The sequence below is a fragment of the Narcine bancroftii genome, chromosome 7 (assembly GCF_036971445.1).
Source record: "Narcine bancroftii isolate sNarBan1 chromosome 7, sNarBan1.hap1, whole genome shotgun sequence".
Classification (NCBI taxonomy): Eukaryota; Metazoa; Chordata; class Chondrichthyes; order Torpediniformes; family Narcinidae; genus Narcine; species Narcine bancroftii.
Genome location: NC_091475.1, coordinates 10,402,235 through 10,424,288, shown reverse-complemented (window position 1 = coordinate 10,424,288; position 22,054 = coordinate 10,402,235). Strand labels below are relative to the sequence as shown.

General features: G+C 45.0%; 1 protein-coding gene across 1 annotated transcript in view; it reads right to left on the bottom strand.

The window, feature by feature from the left end:
- The window catches only part of LOC138738498 (interleukin-10 receptor subunit beta-like), an 80,818-nt gene extending 62,996 nt beyond the window's left edge, over positions 1-17,822 (bottom strand). The window contains exon 1 of the mRNA XM_069888795.1: positions 16,179-17,822. Within this exon, the coding sequence (XP_069744896.1) occupies positions 16,179-16,422 (244 nt within the window). The 5' untranslated portion in view covers positions 16,423-17,822. The remainder of the gene's footprint in view (positions 1-16,178) is intronic.
- Positions 17,823-22,054: the final 4,232 nt, after the last annotated feature.

The following is a 22,054-nucleotide window of genomic DNA, read 5'->3' as shown; positions in this document are numbered from 1 at the left end:
AATTGTCATTGGCCCATTTCCTTTTGAGTTATGAAACCGTACACATAACGAGTTAATGAGGTACAATTAAAACAGTCATTTTCAAACTTTTTCTCTCCAATCACACACCACCTTAAGCAGTCCCTTACTAATCACAGAGCACTTATGACTTAGGGATTGCTTAAGGTGGAATGTGAGTTTAGGGGGGCAGTTTGAAAACCACTGTATTGGATCAATACATGTGTATCTTTTTAAAAATTAAACTCAATAAAGATATTTTAAAAATAAAGAAATCAATGTACACAACTACTCCTTACAAGTCCAAATATTGTTTGTGTTTCAACCTCATACAGTGATCACATAACCTCTGGAATAATTTCCTACAAATTCAAATTTTATTTTTCTGTGCTAGGCATTAACAAGTTATTTTGGTTACTCAAGCACTGATCACACCATTGAAAGATTTGATTCATGGTGGTTTTGAACATTCGGAATGAAGACTTCACCAACCATATTGCAGTACCATTGGTAAAGCTGTAACATTAAAGCTTCAGTGCTAGTTCAAGTTGTCTCAGCTAGTCCACTCCCATTAAAGCTGGCCTATATCATGCTCTTCTATGACTGGTAGATAGGTTAACTATCCATTATGTTGTACTGTGAACTCAATTTCCATAAAATTTCCAAAAAAAAAACCATTGTTTTCATCTCAAAGGAGCTGTTCATCAGCCACACAAATTGCTGGAGTAAATATTTTTACTCATTTATCAAATGGCTTGAGATATTACTTTTTCATATGTCAATGCACTGGTTGGTCATCAAGAACTTTACCTAATAGCCTGTCAGATATGTCTTATAAAGAAAGGTTGAGCAAGCTGGACTTTTCTCTTTGGATCGATGGAGGATGAGAGGTGACTTAATTAATTAAGATAATAAGTGGAATAGATAGGGTGGACAGCCAGCACCCTTTTCCCAAGGCAGCAATGACCAAGGCCTGTGGAAATCTGTTTAAGATAAGTAAAGTTTAGGGGAGACACAAGAGATAGATTTTTATTTACTTAGAGAGTGGTGGGTCCCTGGAATGGGTGACAATAGAGACTGGTACAATAGGGACAAATAAAAGATTCTTAGATAGGCACACAGACATAAGAAACAATGGAGGATTTGGGCTGAAAGGGAGGGAAGAGTTAAATTGATGAACAGGTTTGCATAAGTAACCACAACATGATGGGCTGAAGGGCCATTCTATGACATAGAAACTGGTTGTTAATCAACAATTTACCCAATGGCCTGCATGCTATGGCATACTCTTGTTCCTCATTGCTTGAATGGATTTCCAAACAATGACATTTTCCTCATGTTGTTCTTTTCAATTGCAACCAAGACTGATTTTGTTGCTTGCCTTAACCTTGCATCTGCCGACTATCAGTTAATGACTCTTCTTTTGATAAATGAAACACTGGTTCTAAAAAAAATAAAGAGATGAGTTATGGATTTGTATCTATAGCATCTGACCGAACTGGTCTAAGGAGGCGTCAGAACATGTTTCAAAGTCCTGGGTATTGCTGGAGCATTTTGACTAGGGATTTCAGCTAAACCAGTTGTTTAAGGTCGATGAAATTCCCTAGCATTCTTCAATGTCATTTCCAGTGAAAGAGCAATTTTACCGGCAGGCTTGAATGTCACATTCTACTGAATTTGTTTGCTTACCACATCAAACCTCTAGATAAGCCTTGAAAGCTCAATAGGAGGGATAAAAGGATAAGAACGACCTCAAACCAATGTGGAGACAAATGTGAAGAGAAGGGTTGTGAATGCAGGGCTGAAGCTGTTATACTTAAATCTACAGAGTGTATAAAACAAGAGAGAGTTTAAAGCAGATTAGAAATTGGCAGGTAAGATGCCCAACTTGTCCAAGTTTTCTACCCAAGGTCGTCTCATTTGTCTGTGATTGATTCATAGTCTTAAAGGCTAAGGATCAAGGGCTAGGAAATGGGATTACATTACTTGATGGTTGGCACAGACACTATGGGCTGGAGTGCTCATTTTTGGACTGTATAACTTTACGATGTTGGATGTACCAGACTTCCAAAGCTGAAGAGGATTTTAGGTATTCTGTTGAATGTCTGAATGAGGCATGATTATGGTTGCTTCTCTGATTTTCTTTAAAGCAGAACAAGTAACTGTCGGTTTGCATAGGTGTCAAGTAAGTGCTTGCAAATTCCCACAGACTGGAAGAGTCACACCTGAACTTCATTTAAGATATCAAGACTCAAGATCCAACTTATTGTCAAGTAATAAAAACAGCGTCATATTATATGAAACTGTAAGGAAGACAGATTTGCCATCAGCAAAAATTGCCTGGTGTCTCTTACAGTCAGAGAAAGAGAAGCAATAGAGAGCTCCCTCACCTCCCCCCCTCCCTCACAGAGTCACTGAGTGTCTGTGGATTCACCTCCAGTGCTCCCACAGCCTCAGAGTTTAGTCCAAACCATCAGCAACCCGAGATCCAGATCTGAACCTCCGATGATCAGCAACCTTGGCTGCCTCTCGCATCCCGGTTCCGATTCTTGGTACCCTTTCAGTCAGCTCTCGGCCTGATGTGAATCTCCATCAACCCACAGCCTGCGTGGGTTCCTCACCTCAAGTCACCAGCAGCCCGCCGCCTGTGTGGGTCTTTCATCTGCCGAGCCCCTCACTGGTCCATCGCTGTGGTCACCGACCCGTGTATCATCTCCTCTGCTTCTCCTCAGATGGGGGGGGAGGGGGGCGTTTTCTAGTGCCCTGCGCCAGTCCTCCATTTTCCCTGGAGTCGGCAACCCCTTGTGGCTGCTGCCGATCATAGGCGCCGCCATCTTGATTGCAGACCCCGCGGTTGCGGAATTTTAAATAAAACTACCGTTGGCTCTGTTAACGGGCCATTCAAAGCTTGTACATAGCTCACAGCAGTTGGACCCAGAGGGTCAGCACCAGTGGCAGTGCAGCCATTACAGTGGATCCAGCAACGCCTACCATCCTACCCCTAAATTTCAGCTTGACCAGAAAAATTCTCCTAGTAATTTCCAATTTTTTTTTAAAAGCAAACGCCAACAAAGAGATGGTGGAGGAAAATGATGATCCAGACAACATCCATGGGCAGAAATGGTTGCCTGTGACTTATTTTCTCAATCATTCCTTTGGAAAATATGTCAGATCGCACCCAACAAGCACTTATGACAGAGAGGTCCTGATTTGAATTGTATTTGCAAAGAAAATATTTTAAAGAATATCTGTTATATTCTTAATGAATAATGTGCAATTATTTTAATTGTTTTATTTACAAAATTTGAAATCTATACTCTTTTACCAGAGCATCTTGATCCATGTACAGATTTCTCTGCCTCAATATCCAAAGAAAACAACTTTTCTAAAGTACTTCTCAATGGAAAAAAATACTTCCAAGTGGTCCAATGACCTGGCATTCATTCACACATAAAATGAACCATCTTGGTCAAAGCCTCAGGAGATCCGCTATTACCAAAATGCTGGGAATAAAAATAGTGAATGCTTGAGAGAGAATATCTCCACGTCAACGAGCTCAAATTCACATCAGAACATAACACTAAACACCTAGTTTTTTTTCAGATTTCCGATTTATTGTCAGAGTATATACATGACATCCAATACAACCCTGAGACTCTTTTCCCTGCTGGCCAGGCAGAATGATCACTTATTGGTTTTACAAAAATTGTACACATGTAAACAAATAAACAACTGACTGCAATACAGAGAGGAGAAAAAAAAATCCCAAAGTTTAGAAGTAAGAGTCCCTAAATGGGTTCCTGATTGAGTTTGTTGTTGAGGAGTCTGATGGTGGAGGGGGAGCAGCTGTTCCTGAACCCGGTAGGGTGAGTCTTGTGACACCCAGACCTCTTTTCTGATGGTATTATCGAGAACAGAGCGCGTGTTGGGGGCGGAGTGTGGACCCTTGTTGATTGCTGCTGTGCTCCGACACCAGATGCTCTGTGCTATGAGTATATTCAGCATTTTCTCTTTTTATGTCAAACTAGCTAATAAATTCATTGATATTAGATATTAATTTTCTGCCTATCATAAATTCTCATCAACACCCAGAGATTATAACACTCACTTGCACAATAACAGGGAAAACTTAATCTACCAATACATGCATCTTTGAAATGTTGGTGGACACCAGAGTGCCCAGAGGAAACTCACTTAGTCACAGGAAGAGCATGCAAATTCCACCCAGGTGATAGTCAGGATTAAACTAGAGTCTCTGATGTTGTGAGGCAGTGGTTCTACTCATTGTGCTACTTTACAAATGCAAGGCAAATGCAGTGCAATGCGGCCAGATATGAAGTTAGGTTCTAAGAGAAAATAGATTATTATCCGAATTGTGATAGATTTGGAAAAGTGAAGGGGAAATGAGTCCTGGGTATTTTTGTACTTTTCATGTTTCTTCAGCTGTACACAGATTTACAAAGAGGGAGTGTGCAGGTTTATGTTGAGCGTAGATCTTTTTCCCCTGAGGAAGGATGGTTTTGCCACAGAGGAAATGCAACAAATGTTTACTAGATTTGATTCCTGGAAGGGGAGGGCTAATGTAATTGCAGCATTTAAAAGACATTTGAACAGGTACATGGATAGGAAAGGTTTGGAGGGATATGGACCATATGTAGACATATTGGATGAACTCACAAAGATACCTTTTTTCGCATGAGCAAGTTGGGCTGTGTTTTCATGCTGCATAAAATTATACCAAGACTAAGAAGACAATGTAGGAAGGATGTTCCCAGTAACTGCAGAGTCCAGAACCAAGTGTCACATCCTCATAAGCCCCTTTTCCACTGGCATCCCAGTGTCCCGGGATAGGAAGCCCTTTGTGCCGTTTCCACTGGGCCACCCTTAACTGGGACACAACTCAGCCGCGGGGATTTGGATGTTCTAGCTTCAACTGGAAAAGGGTGACATTTCTGCTGCCCCTTTTCCACTGGTTTTATCTGCTGATGCCGGGGATACAAGTAGGAGTTGCGGCGGTTAATTCCCAGTGTGAAATGACATCATTTGACACCGGCAAGCTGACAGGTTTCTTTTTCCACTGGACCCTGTCCCAGTTAATTCCTGGGACAAGGTGCCAGCAGAAAAGGGGCTAGATTGTGAATTACGCTGTTCAAGAAGGCAAAGAGGTTTTTTTTTCCAGCATGTAGAATTCTCTACCAAAGGCAGTTCCTGTCAAGCTATCAGACATATTCAAGGAGGTAGATAATTTTCTTAATGCTAAAGGGATCGAAGGTTATGAAGAGAAAGCAGGAACAGAATACAGAATGAAATTCATCCAGGAATCAAATTCAATTAAACTATTTATTGTTACATGGGCTGAGATGGAAAAGATTTGTTTAGCATGGTATCCAGGCAAGTCAACCTATCCTTGAGTATAACAAGTAGTGCAAAATAAAGTGTGGAGTATAATGTTCCAGAGGAAAAAAGTTTGGTTAAAAAAATGCAACGGCAGCATCATTTTACGAATAAGTGGTTCCTAACAGTAGGGAAGAAACTGTCCTTGAATCTAAATCAGACCTGAAGAACCAGATGATACTAATCGTGATATTTCCACACAATAATAAGGGTTGGTGGTTAACAAAGCTATTACATTTGAACTGGAATAATTAAATCCAGCAATGGATTATTCAAGGACATAAAAATCAACAAATTATCTGATTCAATGGGACATTACACAATGGAACAAATCAAGATGAAAGAAAGGGGAGAACATCCCTCTCAACTCTTCTTGTAGATTCACTATTGCAGATTTATATCCCTCAAATACATGTCTGAAAACAGATTTACCTCAAAATTCATTCTTGGTGATGCCAGTGACACTGAAATTCATTCCATTGAACTATGAATTTCTCCCAATGAATTTCGGAGGCAGAAGGCAAGCATTGTCTCAACTATGTTGCACAGTTAGCAACAATGATCAAGAATAAAATCCTGGCCATCTGTTGCTCACTCTCATGTTGCTTTTTGCACCAGGTTGCTGCATGAAAATTGACTGTGAATTTTCCAACGGCAGTGACTGTAATCCAAAAACAGATTGTATTTCGTTGATTCGACTGCCACCTGGTACATCCTGAGGTTTCAATGGTACTGTTAGATTCATGTCAATCTTCATGAAGTGAAATTTGTACTGCTCAAATTCATATTAACTAATACAACCAGAAAGTAATTTCGAGCCATTAAACCAAGAAAGAATTTGGAACAAAAGTTCAAGAGATGACAGTTCAGAATTTTTGAACGTTGAACTATGCATTTCTTAGAGCAGCTATTCTCAACAGGGGCCCACGGCACCTCTCGGGGCCAAAGCTCATGCCACATAAATATTGGCAGGGGGATTGGAATCAGAATGTGAATGTGGAGAAAAACACAATGCTGGAAAATTCAGCAGGTCAAACAGTGTACTTTTTAGAGGAAAGATAAAGATACATAACCAATGTTTCAGGCTTGTGCCCTTCATCAAGAAAGGGCTTAAGCTCGAAACGTTGGTTATTTATCTTTATCTTTGCTATATAAAGGGCACTGACCTGCTGAGTTTCTCCAGCATTGTGTTTTTACTTCTACCACTATGTCTGCAGTCGTTCATGTTTTATTTGTGAGCGCAGAAGGTGAAAAGCATGATGCAATGTGTTGTGGTTTATGATGAAGGACAGGCAGGGGAGGAAGAATTACATAGTCAGAGGGTTTGTAAAGGGTCTATTTCAATGCAAGGAGTATGAGGAATAAAGAGATGAACTGTCATGTATCCACACTCAAAGACTAACCAGACGAGAGTTAATTTTGCAATCCATTCCCCGCAAGAGATTGCTGCCGTGGGAAATGCTACTGCCCATCGCTGCATCGATCGGTGTCATGCAAGCCTACAACATGTTCCTCAGGGTGGCCTACAAACATGCCAGCGGCACCAAGTCGAATTGCTGAGTCAACAAGGGAACTCCAGCGCACGCTGCTGAGGGACGACCATCCCATTCAGCACTGTTTGCATGAACTGATTAATTACATGAACTTCGGTGTTCTGATGTGGGCGGAGGGAGGGGTCCATGACAGTGATGCCTGGTGGGGTGGGTGTTTCAGAAACTGATTTTTTTTTCCCTCCCTACTATCTGAGGAACACTAAAGTCCCGACTCTCAGTAAGTCCCCAACAGGGCTGGAGAATGCTGATGCAGACATTTTGATGAACACTGGTTAAACCCGTCAATAGATGGCAGTGAGTGTGCGCAAGAATGGTGCCCAGGTACGCCAGTGTCCACAGGCAGGGGCACAGAAAAGATGGGGGCTTCCTGGACGCTCAATGTGAACACCGGGCCTACCCCTGGCTCTCCATGGGATGGGATGGTTTTGCTTCCCAGGATATGTTGTGCCTTATATCCACCACCTTAATAACCTCAGGTAGCACCCAGGCAAAGTAGAAGGGCAATCACTGAGGCAGAAAGGTTCTGAACGATCACCTTCCCCCAGAATAGCACTGCCTGCCTGCCCGCGAAGTAATCCACATGTCCAGAGTGCTGGAGACACTGGCCAATAAGATGGATGTGGCACTGCAGCATACGGAGGTTGCCCTGAATTGAGTGGCAGCAGAGCTGATGACCACCCACATGGTTATCTCACAGAACCGGATGGCCCTGGACTACCAACTTGCCACTGAAAGTGGTACCCGTGGAGTGATTGGTAAAGAGTGCTGCACTTACATTCCCAACGAATCGGGGAACATCACTCATCTGGCCGAGCATATCCGAGAGTGGGTGGGTAAAATTGAAAAAAAAAGTCAAGGGACCAGTTCCTGCATCACAATTCCTCTTGGGGTAGCTGGTGGCTCTTTGGGGCTCTGGGGAATTGGTGGTCTGTTGCCATTCACTGGGTCTCTACTATCACTCCTGTTTTTGTAAATTTATCCAAAAGCTGTCTGTATTAACGCATGCAGTTCGGCGGGCAGCAACCTCCTTTGAAGAAGACCGCAGAGCCCACCTCACTGACAAAAGACAAAGGAGGAAAAACCCAACATCCAACCCCAACCAACCAATTTTCCCCTGCAACCGTGTCTGCCTGTCCCGCATCGGACTTGTCAGCCACAAACGAGCCTGCAGCTGACGTGGACATTTACCCCTCCATAAATCTTCATCCGCGAAGCCAAGCCAAAGATTGGCGAATGTCACGACTTCCGAGGGGTGAAATGCAGTGTGGATAGTGTTGGGTCATGTAACGTCTGTGTCTAGATTCTGGTGGGGATGTAGATTGCGGAGGGGCATGTATCCTCTCCATCTGGAACTGATCGGAAGTCACCTCACCTGCCAATCAAGGTCAAGCCTTACCCACAGGTCAGCGCACACCTTGTCATTGGCCTATCGATACCTGGACCGGAACCTCCCGCTGATGACACTACAATGCCCACCACATGTGAGCCATCTTCCTCTTCTGGGACAAACTCAAGCTCCACACCAGGTTGGGAACCGTTAGCAATGCTGGAAGATCATTGGTAAGGTGTGTACAGGCAAAGGGTTGGGAGCTGTAGTATTGTGCATCTAGTGTCCCTAGCATAGTTAGTTAAGAGCTGTGCCTGCCAGGGATATTAAGGGGTGGCAGGTATTGTATGTGATACCTTGATTGTAAAGCCTTCAACCCATGAACGGTTGCAAGTGTATCATTTAATCCAGCAAATGTGTGTGTGCTTTACCCCTGTTGTAAATAAAACGTCTGTTCAATCAGCTGCGTTCAGACACATTGCCCATGGGCCCCATTGAACCAGATTCACACACATAACAGCCATTAACCATGTCACTTCCTCAAAAAACTCAATGAGAATCATAAGGCATAACCTTTCCCTCACAAAACCATGCAGACTATCCCAGAAAGGACTATACGTCCCTAAATGCTCGCAAATCCAGTCCCTAAGAATCCTGTCCAATAGTTTGCCCACCACCGACATAAGACTCACTTGTCTATAATTCCCAGGATTCTCCCTATTATCTTTTTTTAAACAATGGAACTACATTTGCCATTTGCCAGAGAAGACACAGAGATCATTGTCAATGTCTTTGTATTATATTAGTTTCCCGATAAGAAGTTAAGGTAACTGGCCTAAAGTTTCCTGCCTTTTGCCACATCATTTTTTTTAAAAAAGTAATGTGACATTCACTGTTTTCCAATCCACTGCCCAGAGAATTTTGATAAAATATTACAGACGTTACTACTATTACGTCTGCCATTTCTTTCACTATTCCGGGATGATGCAATCCAACAGGACCAACAGTGGGGGGTGGGGGGGGAAACTCATCTACCATGAGACCCATTAGTTTGTTCAGCAGATTACTGCTAGTAATTGTATTGATGTCCTCACCTCCATCACATCCTATAACATCTGTCTTTGGCAGGTGAGACGTGTAAGGTAGACACAAATTAGTCATTTAAAGCCTCAGTCATTTTCCATGTGACCCAATGTTAATTCCCCCTTCTCATCTTCCAAGAGACCTACACTCATTTTAGCCACCCTTTTCTACTTTACATAAATACAACATCTTTTTCTGGTTTTACACCAGTTCACTTCTGGAATTGATCTCTTTCTTTATTGCTTGCTGAGTGGTTCTTTGCAAGTTTTCCCGATCTTCCAGTTTCCCACTACTCTTAGGCGACTTTGTACGCCCGAGCTTTAATGAGATGCTTTTCTTTATTTCCTGAGTTATCCAGGTTTGGCCCTTACTTTTAACGGAAATATACTTTTGTGGAATACTGTGAAAGATCTCTATGAAGGTCTTCTACTGTTCCTCAGTGATCCCACCACATAGTCTATGTTAGCCAACTTTTCCCTCATCTCTTCATGGTCTCCCTTTTTTTTTTAAGCATAATACATTGGTTTTAGATCAAACCATTGATTCCTCCATTTGAATTAGAAATTCAATCACACTGTGATCCCTCTTTCTGTGGAGATCTTCAATTTGAACTGTCTCATTGCCCAAGATCACATCTATGATACCATGTAGTTTCTGATTCTGAGTCTCGGTAACATGCAGTTCAAGAAAACTGTCATGGATACGTTCTGTGAAGTCCTGAAGAATGCCTCTTAAATGTTAAATCCAATAATAATTCGTCATGGCTAAGGGACTGTTAATTGGGTCATGCAGTTGTCTCACTGAAGCAATTGGGAATACCTATAATGAAGGCCACTTCAAAACTACTTCCTTCAACCAAATTAACTTTTACATTTATTTTCATACCATTGGTAGATTTACCTTGATTTTGCATGTGGGTGAAACACCCTCTTTAAATAAATACCACCATGATGTGTGGGAAGAATGAGAAGTGGAATAATTAAATCACCATGTAGAACTTGTATTTGAAAATGCATAGAAATTAAGATCAAATTATTAAATTTGTAAAGCAAGGGTCACAGTGCAAAATTGGAACTATTTAAGGGACTGAAGGGCGGACCAATTAGGCTCTTTTTTGGCTGAACTTGATAAATTGTGGACTGGAAGGAACTTCCTCAGCTGTTCTGATCTCATGTTTCTTAAATGAGGAAGTGAAAGAACAGAAATAAACTTTAGACATACAAATCCCAGCAAGCATAGTTTTCATGCCTGTCAGAATTGGAAATAACCCATTTTTAAACCCTATTTTATAAATTAGGAATATTCATAAATGTTCCACAAGGAATTATCCTCACATTACCCTCAAAGTTCAGCATGAAAAACATTGTGCAAACATGCCACATAAAGATGTTCCATGCATCAAAGAGTTATTGGACCATGATATTGAAACTTGCAAAGCTATCTTTCTGTGTTTGCAAAAAAGCATTCAGTTTATGTCTGAGTGTGGTCTGTAATGTTGGGGAGCGTGATACAAATCCATGATCTGATTTAAATCTTATTTTGCTGAACTTCATCTCTCCCCAACTATTTTTGCTTCAGCTATTATGCTGTAATTTTATTCATTATCATTTGTTCCGAAGTGCAGGGAAAATCTTTCTTTTGCATAGCAAAGGATTAGCATGCTCCAGTGCAAAAAGAAAGAGTACAGAAGAAGAGAAAGTCCATTTGGAAATAGGAAGTAGTTGTAGGATCCTCTGTCACCCCCACAGCCACCGTAGCCACTGCTACTTGTTCCCAAAGTTCTCACATGCTGAGCAGAGGTGGGAGGCCTGTGGACACAGAAGAGTTCCCACATCCAGCTAGCTACCTGCTTTCCATCGCACTTCTCGATCTCTGGTCCCTCTTCCCCAAAGCCGTAGGTGCCTGCAGCCCCTGCTCTCCATCACACCTCATGGTTATATTTATGCCTCATTTTCTCTTCAGCACCTATTGAAGTAAATCCTCTTCCCAGCTCCTAAATCTCCATTTCTGTCTCTCTCTCTTTCACTTTCCTTTTTCTCCCCTGGCGTCTACTTTCACAAAGCCAAAATCAAATCTCACTTCTCCTCTTATCACATCCAATTAACACCTTTTGTTGGCCTGGACTCCTCCTCCGGCCAGTCCTGTCTTTGTTCTTTGCCTCTTCCCCTCCAATAGATGCTCTGAGTTTCTCCAGCATTTCTACAATCACAGTGATTTTTATGTTTCACTGCATAAATCATATTAAGCCGATCTCAGTCATAGCATGCTGCTTTCTTGGTAAAAGTGGATAAAAATAATCCCCCCTCCCTCCCGCCCCCCCCCCCCCCCCCCGAGGCTCAAGAGGAATACAAGTACTACTGCAGTGCATTTCCCTATTCCTCTCTTCACAGAGGATGTTCACTAGACTCTCAATGATCTCTATGTGCCACCATCACAGATTCTCACACTGTTGCTCCCATCACTTAACTACTTTGCTTAGTAACATTTAGCTTATGACTTAACAACACTTAGTTTATGGCTGAAAATGGCGGCACTGCCAGAGCTGCTTTAACGGCATCACTGCCGCTAGTGCAGACCCACAGTGCTTCTGCAGGGTCCAACGGGCCAGTCCGACTGCCGTCGGCACCGAACAAGCTTTGGACAGCCTGTTAAAGGAGCCAACGGTGGTTTTACTTAATATCCCACCACCGCGGGATCGGTGTTCAAGACGGCGGCGCCTCTGATCTGCAGCTGTCACGAAGGGTTGCAGGTTCCAGGGAAGTGGAGGATTGGCGCAGGGCACCAGGAAATGGGGAGACCACCTCCCCATCTGAGAAGGATAAGCAGAGGAGACAACCCACGGGACGGTGAACAGTGAGGACCCACAGAGGTGGCAGACCGTTGGAGACTTGATGAGAGGAACTCACATAGGCCGCGGGTTGCCGGAGACTGCGGTCAAGGGACTCGCGCCAGGCTATAGACGACTGCTGGAGACTGGCTCTAAACTGGCTGAAGGGATACCAGGAATCAGAACTGGATTGCGAGAGGGTGCCAAGGGCACTGAAGGGTTCCTGATCATACCGGAGGTTCAGATTGGATGTCAGGTTGCCGATGGCTTGGACTTGAGTCTGTGTAGCTGCTGAGGCTATGGAAGTTCTGGAGGTGAATGCATGGACACTCAGTGACTCTAGTTGGTTCTCTTTCTCTGACTGTCAGAGGCGCTTCAGGAAATTTCTGCCCATGGCGAATCTGTCTGCCTTACAGCAGACAAAAGGCAATTTTGCGTAATATGACAACTTTTTATTGCATGACAATAAATCTAGTATTGGAGAGCTGGGAAATTCCGACCACAGCAAGAAGCCAACAAACACATTCCAAAGCTGATCAACTAAAGTAACTTCAACAATAACAGTTACACATGTTTAAAGAATGAAAGGTTTACATGATCTTGTTGAAGGTTGCAGCTAATGAATGACTTTTGAAATGTGGCAAGTTACAAAAGGATGTTGTAACAAGTTACAAATCCTTTCAAGTTGCAAATTTGGTGATAATCATGTAATCTGATGCTGAATCATAAATACTGGCCAAGAAATGAGGGAAAAATCTGTCTCATGGAATAATTCACCTACGTTTCAGGCTTAAGCCCTTCATCAAGGAATGAGCAAAATGTATCTTTCTCTTTGCTATATAATCCACGCATCGAATCCACGCTGCTGAAGATTCAACTGCGCTGGGTAGGTCACGTCTCCAGAATGGAGGACCATCGCCTTCCCAAGATCGTGTTATATGGCGAGCTCTCCACTGGCCATCGTGTCAGAGGTGCACCAAAGAAGAGGTACAAGGACTGCCTAAAGAAATCTCTTGGTGCCTGCCACATTGACCACCGCCAGTGGGCTGATCTCGCCTCAAACCGTGCATCTTGGCTCCTCACAGTTCGGCGGGCAGCAACCTCCTTTGAAGAAGACCGCAGAGCCCACCTCACTGACAAAAGACAAAGGAGGAAAAACCCAGCACCCAACCCCAACCAACCAATTTTCCCCTGCAGCCGCTGCAACCGTGTCTGCCTGTCCCGCATCGGACTTGTCAGCCACAAACGTGCCTGCAGCTGACGTGCACATTTACCCCCTCCATAAATCTTCGTCCGCGAAGCCAAGCCAAAGATAAAGTACACACTACTTTAACCTGTTGAGTTTCTCTAGCATTGTTTTCATTTCAATCACAGCCTCTACAGACATTCCTGTTTAACTTCATGGAATGATTCCCCAGCTGAGAAAGTACAAATGAGAAACTTCAATCCTTCAAGACTGCAGTGAAACATCACCAGTCTGACTCAGCAGCGAGATTCCGGATCGAAGAGAAACAGCTCAAATTTTAGCTAAATAAATATTTTACATTACATCATAGGAACATAGAAAGTAGGAACAGGAGTAGGCCAAAAATGGCCCATCGAGCCTGCTCCGCCATTCAATACGATCATGGCTGATCTAATTTAGGACCTAACTCCACCTACCTGCCTTCTCCCCATATCCCCTAATTCCTCTATCATGTAAAAATTTATCTAACCCAATTTTAAATAGGTTTAATGAGGCAGCCTCAACCACTTCCCTGGTTAGAGAATTCCAAACATTCATTACTCTTTGGGAAAAACTATTTTTCCTCTTCTCTGTCCCAAATCTACTCCCCCGAATCTTGAGACTGTGTCCTCTCGTTTTAGTTTCCCCGGCCAACTCAAAAAACCTTCCTACATCTATCCTATCCATACCTTCATAATCCTATATGTTTCTATAAGATCTCCTCTCATTCTTCTGAACTCGAGCGAATACAATCCTAGACGATTTAATCTTTCATCATAAGTCAACCCCTTCATCCCAGGGATCAACCTAGTAAACCTACTCTGGACCGTCTCCAAAGCCAGTATATCCTTCTTCAAATATGGAGACCAGAACTGGACAGTACTCCAGGTGCGGTCTCACCAGTAAAAGCAACTCCCAGACACAGGTACCTTTATCGTTTCTACCTCACGCACAACAAAACGAGCATCGTCGTCATATTTAATGTAACTAAAAAGTCACATTTACAGAGTTTGAAAGCAATGTCTGAAAACTATTGGAATGCAATTGTGGTTTGAATGGGGCGCAGCAATAAACAGATTGCAACATAGTCGGATGTAAATGTCTTATACAACCCAACCCTAGTTACTACCTGAGAGGAGCATTAATCAATATCCCACACTAATTAGTTTTCACAGAAACTTAGGGATGAGATCAGTTCCTCTACAGTTAAACACAGCACGCAGACGCAAATTTTGTCTGCTACACAAAGCACCGACAAGCATCAAGCATTGAATGAATAGCATGCGCCACAATAATAAATACTGCGGTGCATCTTTTTTCACAAAAAAAAACCCTGTGCAGTTGCAATGAGAGAAAGGGAGGTTCAAGCTGCCAGATTTGAGGCTTCTGTAGATGTGTGTGTGGGCAGCAGAAATCCTCATTCATACCCACCTACAGGAAAGAAACAAAGGGGGGGGGGAAGAGATGGAGCAGAAGTGGGGGGGGGGGAAGATGGAGCAGAAGTGGGGGGGGGAAGATGGAGCAGAAGGAGGGGGAGATGGAGCAGAAGGGGGGGGAGATGGAGCAGAAGGGGGGGAGATAGAGCAGAAGGGGGGGGAGATGGAGCCGAAGGGGGGAAGATGGAGCAGAGGGGAGAGATGGAGCAGAAGGGGGGGAGATGGAGCAGAGGGGGGGGAGATGGTGCAGAAGGGGGGGGGAGATGGAGCAGAAGTGGGGGGAGATGGAGCAGAAGCCAGGGGTGGGGGGAGATGGAGCAGAGGGGGGGGGAGATGGAGCAGAAGGGGGGGGAGATGGAGCAGAAGGGGGGGGAGATGGAGCAGAGGGGGGGGAGATAGAGCAGAAGGGGGGAGATGGAGCAGAAGGGGGGGAGATGGAGCAGAGGGGGGAGATGGAGCAGAAGGGGGGGGAGATGGAGCAGAGGGGGGGAGATGGTGCAGAAGGGGGGGGGAGATGGAGCAGAAGTGGGGGGAGATGGAGCAGAAGGGGGGGGAGATGGTGCAGAAGCCAGGGGTGGGGGGAGATGGTGCAGAAGCCAGGGGTGGGGGAGAGATGGAGCAGAAGGTGGGGGAGATGGAGCAGAAGGGGGGGAGATGGAGCAGAAGGGGGGGGGGGAGATGGAGCAGAAGGGGGGGGGAGATGGAGCAGAAGGGGGAGGGAGATGGAGCAGAAGGGGGGGGGAGATGGAGCAGAAGGGGGGGGGAGATGGAGCAGAAGGGGGGGGGAGATAGAGCAGAAGGGGGGGGAGATGGAGCAGAAGGGGGGGAGAGATGGAGCAGAAGGGGGGAGATGGAGCAGAAGGGGGGGGGGAGATGGAGCAGAAGGGGTGGAGGGGAGATGGTGCAGAAGCGGGCCGTGGAGACAGGAAATCAGAGGGGGTCGTTAACATTAGGTCGGGGGAGACAGAAAAGCCCACGCACGGGAACAGGGGTCGTTGAAGCCGCCCATTGTTTAACATAAGCTCAGAGTAAAATGCGAAGGGAACAGCGAGAGGGAAGAGACGGGCTCTGTTTTTTTTTCTCTCTCTGTCTGTCTCGGGCCGGGGGTGGGGGTCCTGGCGCCCACCCCGGCCCGGCCCTCCACCGAGAGCCCCCCCCCCCCCCCCCCCCCGACCGATTGCCCCGGGGTTAGACCGGGCTCCGTGTCCCGTTCCCCTCCCGGCGGCAGCAAGGAGGAGGGGACGTAGAACCCCCCCCCCCCCCCCCCCACTCCCCTTTCAGACAGCAGCTCCCTGAAAGGACCCCCCCCCCCGACCCCCGGGAGAACTGCACTCACCGGCGGCCCACAGCAAGCCGAACGAGAGGGACGCGCTCCAGCTGCCGCCCGTCATGTTTGTCAGCGCTGGGAAATGTAGCCGACTTCCTCCTTGAGGCGGGGTGATGGGCTGTCTCTCCCATTGAGAGGCGAGCGGCTGAAATCCCACCGCACCAAGTTCCCCCGAGTTTTCAGAACTGAAAGAGGGTGTCAGTTTGTGGGCAATGGGAACTCCCCCAGAGACAGCACATCTTCTCATTGACATGTTATCCTGTAATGATAGGACAGGGTTAGAGTGGAAAGGAAAGCCATGCACAGGGATCACTGGACTGTCTGCAGGTTCTCTTTACTGTATGTTCAAGCAAAGATTGGGTTCATTCTTCTTTCTTTTCTTCTTTGGCTTGGCTTGGCGGATGAAGATTTATGGGGGGGTATGTCCACGTCTGCTGCAGGCTCGTTGGTGGCTGACAAGTCCGATGCGGGACAGGCAGGCACGTTGCAGGGGAAAATTGGTGGGTGTTGGGTTTTTCCTCCTTTGCCTTTTGTCAGTGAGGTGGGCTCGGCGGTCTTCTTCCAAGGAGGTTGCTCCCCGCCGAGCTGCACGGTTGGAGGCCAGATCAGCCCACTGGCGGGGGTCGATGGGGCAGCACCAAGAGATTTCTTGAAGCCGTCCTTGTACCTCTTCTTGGGTGTGCCTCTGTCTCGCTGGCCAGTGGAGAGCTCGCCCTGGACCACGATCTTGGGAAGGCGGTGTGTCCTCCGTTCTGGAGATGTGACCCACCCAGCGCAGTTGGGTCTTCAGCAGCGTGGATTCGATGCTTGCGGGCTCTGCCAGCTCGAGTACTTCGACGTTGGTGATGAAGTCACTCCAATGGATGTTGAGGACGGAGCGGAGACAGCGCTGATGGAAGCGTTCTAGGAGCCGTAGGTGATGCCGGTAGAGGACCCGTGATTTATTACTGTACTGACCATAACCACACCAGCAGTGCGAGTACAATTTAATAAACTAATATGGACACTAAGAGGTCTTGTCTCTCTGCAAGACAAACCTGGAAGGCTGGACGGTAGCTCTGGACTGCTTGATAGACAAGGTCACCAGGTCATCCTAGTGGTGAAATTACATATCCTCACATTTATATCAGGGCTGAATTCAGTTGAGGTCTTCAGTCTCATCTCGGGGTCTTCAAAGCCCTAGACTAGTCTGAAGATTGGGACGAACCAAGGAGTTGAAAAAAATACCAGAGGGAGGTTGATAAACGCCAAGGGCTGGGTCAATTGAGCTTTTGGGGTCCAAATAATTGCAGAGCCTGAGTTTCCCGCTCCTTCAGGGAGCCCGAGTTCCCCGTTCCTGTCCGGGAGCCCGAGGTCCCCACTCCTGCCCGGGAGCCCTAGGTCCCCGCTCCTGCCCGGGAGCCCGAGGTCCCCGCTCCTGTCCGGGAGCCCGAGGTCCCCGCTCCTGCCCGGGAGCCCGAGGTCCCCGCTCCTGCCCCGTGGCGACTTCTTCAACGCAGGCGGCACTGCACCTGATGTTGAGAATGGCGTCGTCATCGCCCACTCCTGCATTTGTGAGGTGTTGAGGAGATCCGGTACGTCACCGAAGACTCTTGAAAAGTTCTACAGGTGGACCGTGGAGAGCCTTCTGGCTGGTCGCATCACTGCCTGGTGTGGAGGCGCCAGATCTCAGGACAAGAACAAACTCCAGAGGGTTGTTAACGTGGCCTGCAACATAACAAGCACCAGATTTCATTGAGGGCATCTACATGAGATGGTGTCTTACAAAAGCAGCCTCTATCCTCAAAGACAAGCACACAGCGGCACAAGGACAGCTTCTTCGCTGCTGCTGTCAGATTCCTGAATAATCAATGAACCAAAGACACTGCCTTACTTTTTGTGCGATTGTTATTTTTTATAGTAATGTTGTAAGAGGGTTATAATATAAATCTTTGCTCTGTGATGCTCCTGCAGAACACCAAATTTCATGATTTGTTTACAACAATAAATTCTGATTCTGATCTTCCCGTCCAGAAGCAAAAGGTTTTTTTTTATTGTTACTGTAATCACTTCCTTGTTGTAAAGCCTTATCTATCTATTTATTTATTTATCCACCTGCCTTGTGGTCTATGAAGGGGTCGATGGTCTAAAAGGTTTGGGAACCCCTGGCTAGTATCACTCATTCTCAATGGGGGCCCACAGCACATTCAAGGAAAAGCCTAGGTTTCATTTCACTTCACTTAACATAATTTTTTAAAAAATATTTTGAATGTAGCCAGCAGGAGTGAAGGACGGAAGAAACCAAAACCTGACTGCTTTGCAGGGAAAAGGAGCCCATAGACTTTGAGCTGAGTCCTAGGTTGGGGGGGGTGGGGTTGGGAGTGGCATGGCCTGAACAAAATTTTAAGAATGGCTGGTCTAGTTAATAACTAGTGCAGCAATTGAGCAAAATGGTAAAGCGCTGTTATTTTTTTGCCCATCTACACTAATTCTATTTGCCCACATTAGGAGTATATCCTTTACCTCATCTATATAAGTGTCTGACTCACTGCCTTTTGAATGTAGTGACTGCATTGATTTCATCACCTCCTACAGGAGCTTAGAGTCAGAGAATATGGAACAGGCTCTTTGGTCCAACTCCTCCAACCTGACCAAGTTGCCATTCTGGGCTAGTATCCCTTTCCTTCATTTAGTTTGTAAAATTCTGAGTCTTTCCTATCCATATATCTGTCCAAATGCCTTTTGAGCCATGAAATTATAGCCTCCTCTGGCTGCTTGTACCAGATAGCAGAGGAAAGGAGACAGGGGGACAAGAGAGAGAGAGAGAGAGAGAGATGGGAGAGGGACCCAATGGGCACTGGAGAAGCTGCTGTTAACACCATCTAGCTTGAGAGTCCCCATCACCTCAGCTTTTTTCACCTCTGCCCTCCCATCCATATTGACTTTTGACCTGTGCACCACCCCCTCCTCTCCTTTCCTCGCCCCACCTTTTGTATCCAGGCACATCTTGCTCATACCTTGATGAATTGCTCAGGCCCAAAACATTGGTTATATCCCTTTGCTTCTTATACAGTGCCCTCCGTAATGTCTGGGACAAAGATACATTTTTCCTTTATTTGCCCTGTGCTCTACAGTTTTAAATTTATAATGAAACAATTCACATGTAATTAAAGTGGACATTCCAGATTTTATTCAAGGTTATTTTTTTCAAGGTTACATTTAGGTTTGAGCAACATTTTGGGCTTGAGTCCTTCATCAATTGATACCTTGATGAAGGGCTCAAGCCCGAAATGTCAGTTATGTAATTTTATGTTTGCTATGAAAAGGATGCTTGTTTGACCTGCTGAGTTTCTCCAGCATTGTGTTTCTACTTCAACTACGCTGTCTGCAGACTTTCGTTTTTTTCTATTACAGAGTATGTGTCGACTGAGATGGTAAAGGCAGAGATCAGAAATAGGAAGGGAGTAATCATTGTGGTGGGAATATTCTATAGGCCCCCAGTAGCCCTCAGGACACCGAGGAACAGATAAACTGGAAAATTTCAAACGAAGCAGAAATTACAGTGTTGTTGTTATGGGAGAATTCAACTTCCCTAATATTGACTGGCACTTCCTGACTACAAGAGGGATAGATGGCACTGAAATTGACAGATGTGTGCAAGAAGGATTCCTGACGCTGAATGTAGACCAGCCAATGAGAGGAGAGGCCAAACTAGATCTAGCACTGGGTAATGCACCTGGTCAGGTGGCGAACCTCTCGGTGGGGGAGCATTTTGATGAGAGAGACCACATTAACACTGAGATTTAGCATAGCTATCGACAAGGATAAAAGCAGACAAAAATGGGAATGTGTTTAATTGGGGAAGGGCCAATTATAATGGGATGAGGCGTGAATTAGCGAGAGTAAATTGGAAATTGATGTTCATGGGAGAAAGCATAGAACTGGAGTGGAGGAGGTTTAGGGACCACTTGCACTGACTTCAAGATAGATCTGTCCCACTGGTAAGATGGTAAGAAAAGGGTTGACAAAGCAGTTGAGGCAACTTGTTAAGAGAAAGTTGGAAGCATTCATTAGATTTAGGAAGCAGGAAACAGGAAGGGCTCATGGGAATTACATGGTAGCCAGGAAAAACTTGAGAAATGACTGAGAGCTTGAGAAGGCAAGTAGGATTAAGGAGAATCCCAAGGCGTTCTATGTGTTTGTAAAGAACAGAAGAATGATGAGAATGAAGGTGAGGCTGCTTAAAATTAAAGGAGGCAACGTGTGCCTGGAGGCAGAGGTGGTTGGGGAGGACCTAAATGCATACTTTCCTTCAGTATTCACAAGAGAAAAGGACCTTGATCAGGATGAAGTTGGAAAAGAACAAGTTTGTGTGCTGGATGAAGTTGAGATTAAGGAAGAGGAAATGTTAGATCTTCAAAACATTAAGATTGATAAGTTTCCAGGACAGGACGTGATATACCCCAGTGGGAAGGGTGGGGGGGGGGGGGAGAGAGGATTCCTATGGATAGGATGGATGAGAGCATTTGGAGAAGTACAGTTTACTCAGTATAGTCAGCCTGGCTTTATGAAGGGAAGGTCATGCCTCTTGAGTCTAATTGAACTTTTTGAGGAGGTAACAAAAGAAATTGATAAAGGTAGTGTGGTCCATATGGATTTCAGTAAGGTATTTGACAAGTTCACATGAGATACACATTCGAAAAGTCATGAGGCATGGGATCCATGGAACCTTAGCTGTGTGGATTAAAAATTGGCTTGCACCTAGTGGACAGAAAGTATACTGTCTGGAGGTCAGTAACTAGTGACATTTCACAGGGATCTGTTCTGAGACCCCTGCACTTCGTGATTTTTATCAATGACCTAGATGAAGAAGCGCAACAACGGGTTAGTATTTTGCGGACGATGTGTAGGTTGGAGAAGTCATGAAGGAGTGGATGGTGCTGAAGGTTGTCGTAGTTTACAAAAAGATATAGACAGGATGGAGTTGAGTGGCAGGTGGCTTTCAATCTGTATAAGTGTGAGGTGATGCATATTGGAAGGTAGAACCAGAAGGCTGAGTACAGGGTTAATAGTCTGATACTTAACAGTGTGGTAGGAACAGAGGGACTTTGAGCTCCAAATCCATACATCTCTCAAGGTTTCCGTGCAGGTTGATAGGATAGTTAAGAAGGCCTATGGGATGTTGGGCTTCGTTAATAGGGGGATTGAGTTCAAGAGTCAGGAGGTCATATTGCAATTCTACAAATATCTGGTGAGTCCACACTTGGAATATAATGTTCAGTTCTGGTCATCTTATTACAGGAATGAATTGGAAGCTATGGAGAAGGTGCAGAAGAGATTTACCAGGGGATATTGTGAATTGAAAAATAAGTATTATGAGGAAAGGAGAGCAGAACTGGGACTTTTCTCTTTGGAGTGAAGAAGGATGAGAGGAGATTTAATAAAGATCTACAAGATTCTGAGAGGCTTAAATAAAGTGGACAGTCAGTGCTTCTTTCCCAGGGCAGGAAAAAAATAACAGGGGCCATCTCTACACAGTGAAGGGAGGGAAGTGTAGGGAGACATCAAGGATATGTTTTTTACAGAAAGTTGTGGGTGCCTGGAATGTCTTGCCAGAGATGTTGGTGGAGGCTGAAACATTAGGGGCGTTTAAGGAAGTCTTGGACATGCATGTGGATGAAAGAAAAATAGAGCATTATGAGGTGGGAAGGGTTTAGTACTTTATAGGTTGGCACAGTATTGAGGGCCTTTACTCTAATACTCTGTGTTCTATGTATAAGAGGGCTTGGCTTGTTTCTTAGTTTATAATCAACTTTGGGGTTTCTAGTTGCGTTTTTTTAACACAAAATATGTCAATGAAAGTTAAATAAGCCAATTTGAGGCTGAAAACTAAGTATAAAACAGTA